Genomic DNA, 3,268 nt, shown 5'->3' on the forward strand with positions numbered 1-3,268 from the left:
GAAAAAATTACCAAAAATGTTCATGCAAAGTACATGTTTCATTACAAGATGACACACATACTTATCCTTTGCTGTTAAACTCACTGGGCCAATTTGCAAATATCTTCGTACTCCACTGCCTTGAGGACTCTCCCATCATAACGACCTTTCTCTATCTGCACCTTGGCACAAAAGTGATCGGTATCAACCCCTAATAATCTTGCTATGGATCCTCTATAAGCTCCATTTACTATCTTGACAAGACAACCAATTTGAGGAATCACAGTTTCAAGCTCAGCCTGATCAACTCTGAGCACATGTTTGCTTTCAACCATCTCTATTTCCCCAACATACTTGTCGATCACTTTTAATACAACACCTTTTTGCTTGTAATACCCTTTATCAGCCAAAGCTTTGCTCATGACCTTAACAACAATTCCCTGATACAACCAGTAATCCTTTCTATTAATCTTCTCCTTCTTCTTCTCTTCTTCTCGCATCAGTTCATCCAATGTCGATTTCCCACCACCACTCTCTTTACTCTTCAAAGAGCCAACGGGGTTCCTTGCTTCCTTCTTGGCATCCTCAACTTCGTCGAACACTATATTTGGTCCCTCTGGTTTTTCCTCGGTTGAAAGTTTTGCTGATGAACCAAGAGAAAACCCAACCTTAGCCCCATTTTCCACTTTTAATTCTCTTGGAAGCTCAGCCTGTGAAGGTTGATCGGATCCAATGGTAGATGGCTGCTTCATCAACTGCTCTGCTTTTTCTATTTGTCTCTGTATCTCCTTCTCTTGCTTCTCTTCTTCAGCCATGTCAGACTTTAACCTCTTGTTCTTCATCCTCTCTTTGAAAAGTGTCTCAGAATCTCTATCAATGTATGTTATAAACCAACCTTTGGGTGTTTCTTCAACCTTACACTTGCCAGTCCGACCCAAATACTTGACAAATTCAGTTAGCGTAAGCCATTTAGTGGAATTCATATGAACATGATGTCTATCACTAATGTATTCATTGTAAACTACTGTAGCTGCTATCCGGCTGAACCGGTGGCTCCGCCTCATGTGTTCTAGAAAAGACTTCTCAAACTCTTCAGAGTAGCCCTCAATGATCCTATTTGGATTTTGTCCAAAGATTTGCATTTGGCGCTGGTGACTTTCACTCATGCAATGACACTTGAACCCATTCTCATCTCGGCATTGTTTCTGACACATCTGACAGTACCATCGAAGCTTTTGCAACCCTTTTGCTTTGATTCGATTAGCAATAGCCTTTGGTGTAAGAAACTCATTCTTTCCCATTGGTAATCTGCATAAAATGGTTTTCAGAAAATTAATAGTTGTTGTGAATAAAGACCAAATCAGATAAAAGATGACCGAAACAAATATGGATCATCATCGATAGAAAAGACAAATTATAGAAGTAGTTTGTAATTATGACGAGCATTAGCACTTTCTATGAGTTGGTTATGAGATTCACCTAAGATATCTATGAACATGTTTGATAAAAGAATACCAGAGGATTAATGGACGAAACTTTGAGATATGAAACAGAAAGATCAGGTTCTTACAAAAGGAGACAATATAATTGGCTCAAATATGAAGCGGATGGTTCAAATACATATGTGAGAATGATGAAGTTGTAGAAGAAACTCTCGTTTCTGAGGAGAAACAGGAAGAATTTGTTTGCTCCTGCTTCTCCTAAGAAGCAAGATGATGCAGAGAAATATCAACATAATTCTTATAGTGATCAACTTTCAGTCATTAACAGGAGTCAAGTAAAAGAGTGAAATACAGAGTCATCCGACAAAAGTAACAACAATCATAAGTGGCAATCAAAGAGGAAACTAGGAAACTGATGAAGCTCTTTATCCTTCTCTTAAAATATCACATGAAGATTGTAAAAGTTGTTGTAAGACAGGGAGGGAATCTATTGTATTTACTATACCATCTTAGGAATCAAATTAAACTATCGTTACTTAAAGGTTGGCTCTCCTCTATGGGGAATGGTCCTGACTTTGTGTTAACAGACCTTGAAAACAATTAGTATGTCGCGAGGTTCCCAAGCTCATAAAATGAAGGGCCCTGGGACATCTTGCAGCATCACATTAGCCATTCAACGTTGGCCTCCTGAGTTCAATCCTTTAACCAACAAACCGGGAAAAATGGCAATATGGATAACAATTCATAATCTAACAATGCATTGTTATAATAAGGAGTGCCCAGAGAAAGCACGGATTTAGTTGCGGAGACAATTATGGTTGACCTCCATAGTCTTACTTATGTTAGAGAGATTGATACTAAAATCGAGGTAGCTATGCTAGAATCTGCGTTGAAGTTGATCTGCAGGAGGAATAAGTGCCAGATGAATTCTTGGATTCTGTATATGAGGGGCTTAATCCGATTTTCTTTTTCTGCGGTTAATTTAGACAAAACAGAGAGCTTCCATAAGAATCCGAACCAATAACAATCTCAAAACCAACAAGTACATTCTTCTGGTATCCACGAACACGCAACAAAAAAATCAGAGAACAACACAAGCGAACATGGATTCCATGAAGCAGGCTCAACAGACAGATAAAAGAAATAAAATAAGTGAAGAGAACAACACAAGCGAACATGGATTCCATGAAGCAGGCTCAACAGACAGATAAAAGAAATAAAACAAGTGAAGGACAAGTGTACCAGGCGTCAATGCCGTCCGATATTCTGAGCTCGCCGCCGGCAGATGATAGGTACGGCCCTTGGATGTTCATGGGGAGGAAGACGATGGCAGGATTAGAAAAACCCGGTCGTTACCGTTAAGGTTACTGTGGATGAGTCTGGACGTGATGCACAAAACGGCAGCGTATGAAGGCCGTTGAGAATTCTCTAGAAGCCGTCTGCTCTTTTATACTTTTGGATAAAGGACAAAAACAATGACATGCTTTTGAAATTTATCTGATTAAATTCATAATATTTTTTTCAGCTAAAAAAATCATAATATTTTTATTAATTCATAATAAGAATAAAATTTACCAGCAACTCTCCGCTATTAGGGTAATGCCACTTCTGTTCCTTATCATAAGAGCTTATTTGATTTTTAATTTGGTTCTAAATATAAAATTTCAATCCATTCTGTCTTTTATATTTATTTTTGAAAATAATCTTTATAATAGTTACACTTGTTAAAGGTTTCATCAAATGATAATTTTAACTAATATACATGATTATTGATTAACAAAGGTATTCTAAGAAAGATAACACCTATTTATAACAAATAACTAACTCAACTAATTTACTTAATCTCC

The 3,268-nt window shown here is 37.4% G+C and overlaps 1 protein-coding gene across 3 annotated transcripts; it reads right to left on the reverse strand.

The window, feature by feature from the left end:
- On the reverse strand, positions 1 to 2,724 carry LOC114742069 (KIN17-like protein). Of its 3 annotated transcripts, XM_028930337.1 has the most exons (3): positions 2,664 to 2,724; positions 2,011 to 2,392; positions 1 to 1,287 (listed from the first exon to the last, which is right to left on the reverse strand). In XM_028930337.1, exon 3 carries the CDS (start codon positions 1,278 to 1,280, stop codon positions 81 to 83), a length of 1,200 nt encoding a protein of 399 aa, XP_028786170.1. In that variant the 5' UTR covers positions 1,281 to 1,287; positions 2,011 to 2,392; positions 2,664 to 2,724; the 3' UTR covers positions 1 to 80. The 3 variants fall into 3 exon arrangements, with proteins under 3 accessions (XP_028786170.1, XP_028786165.1, XP_028786178.1); XM_028930332.1 differs by lacking the exon at positions 2,011 to 2,392 and having other exon boundaries at positions 2,664 to 2,720; XM_028930345.1 differs by lacking the exon at positions 2,664 to 2,724 and having other exon boundaries at positions 2,011 to 2,546.
- Positions 2,725 to 3,268: the final 544 nt, after the last annotated feature.

The sequence above is a fragment of the Neltuma alba genome, unplaced genomic scaffold (assembly GCF_004799145.2).
Source record: "Neltuma alba isolate B1F8T4 unplaced genomic scaffold, ASM479914v2 tig00000613_pilon, whole genome shotgun sequence".
Lineage (NCBI taxonomy): Eukaryota > Viridiplantae > Streptophyta > Magnoliopsida > Fabales > Fabaceae > Neltuma > Neltuma alba.

Excerpts from the sequence above, each read along its gene's own strand:
- LOC114742069 (XM_028930337.1), bottom strand. The coding sequence starts at position 1,280 with ATGGGAAAGAATGAGTTTCTTACACCAAAGGCTATTGCTAATCGAATC.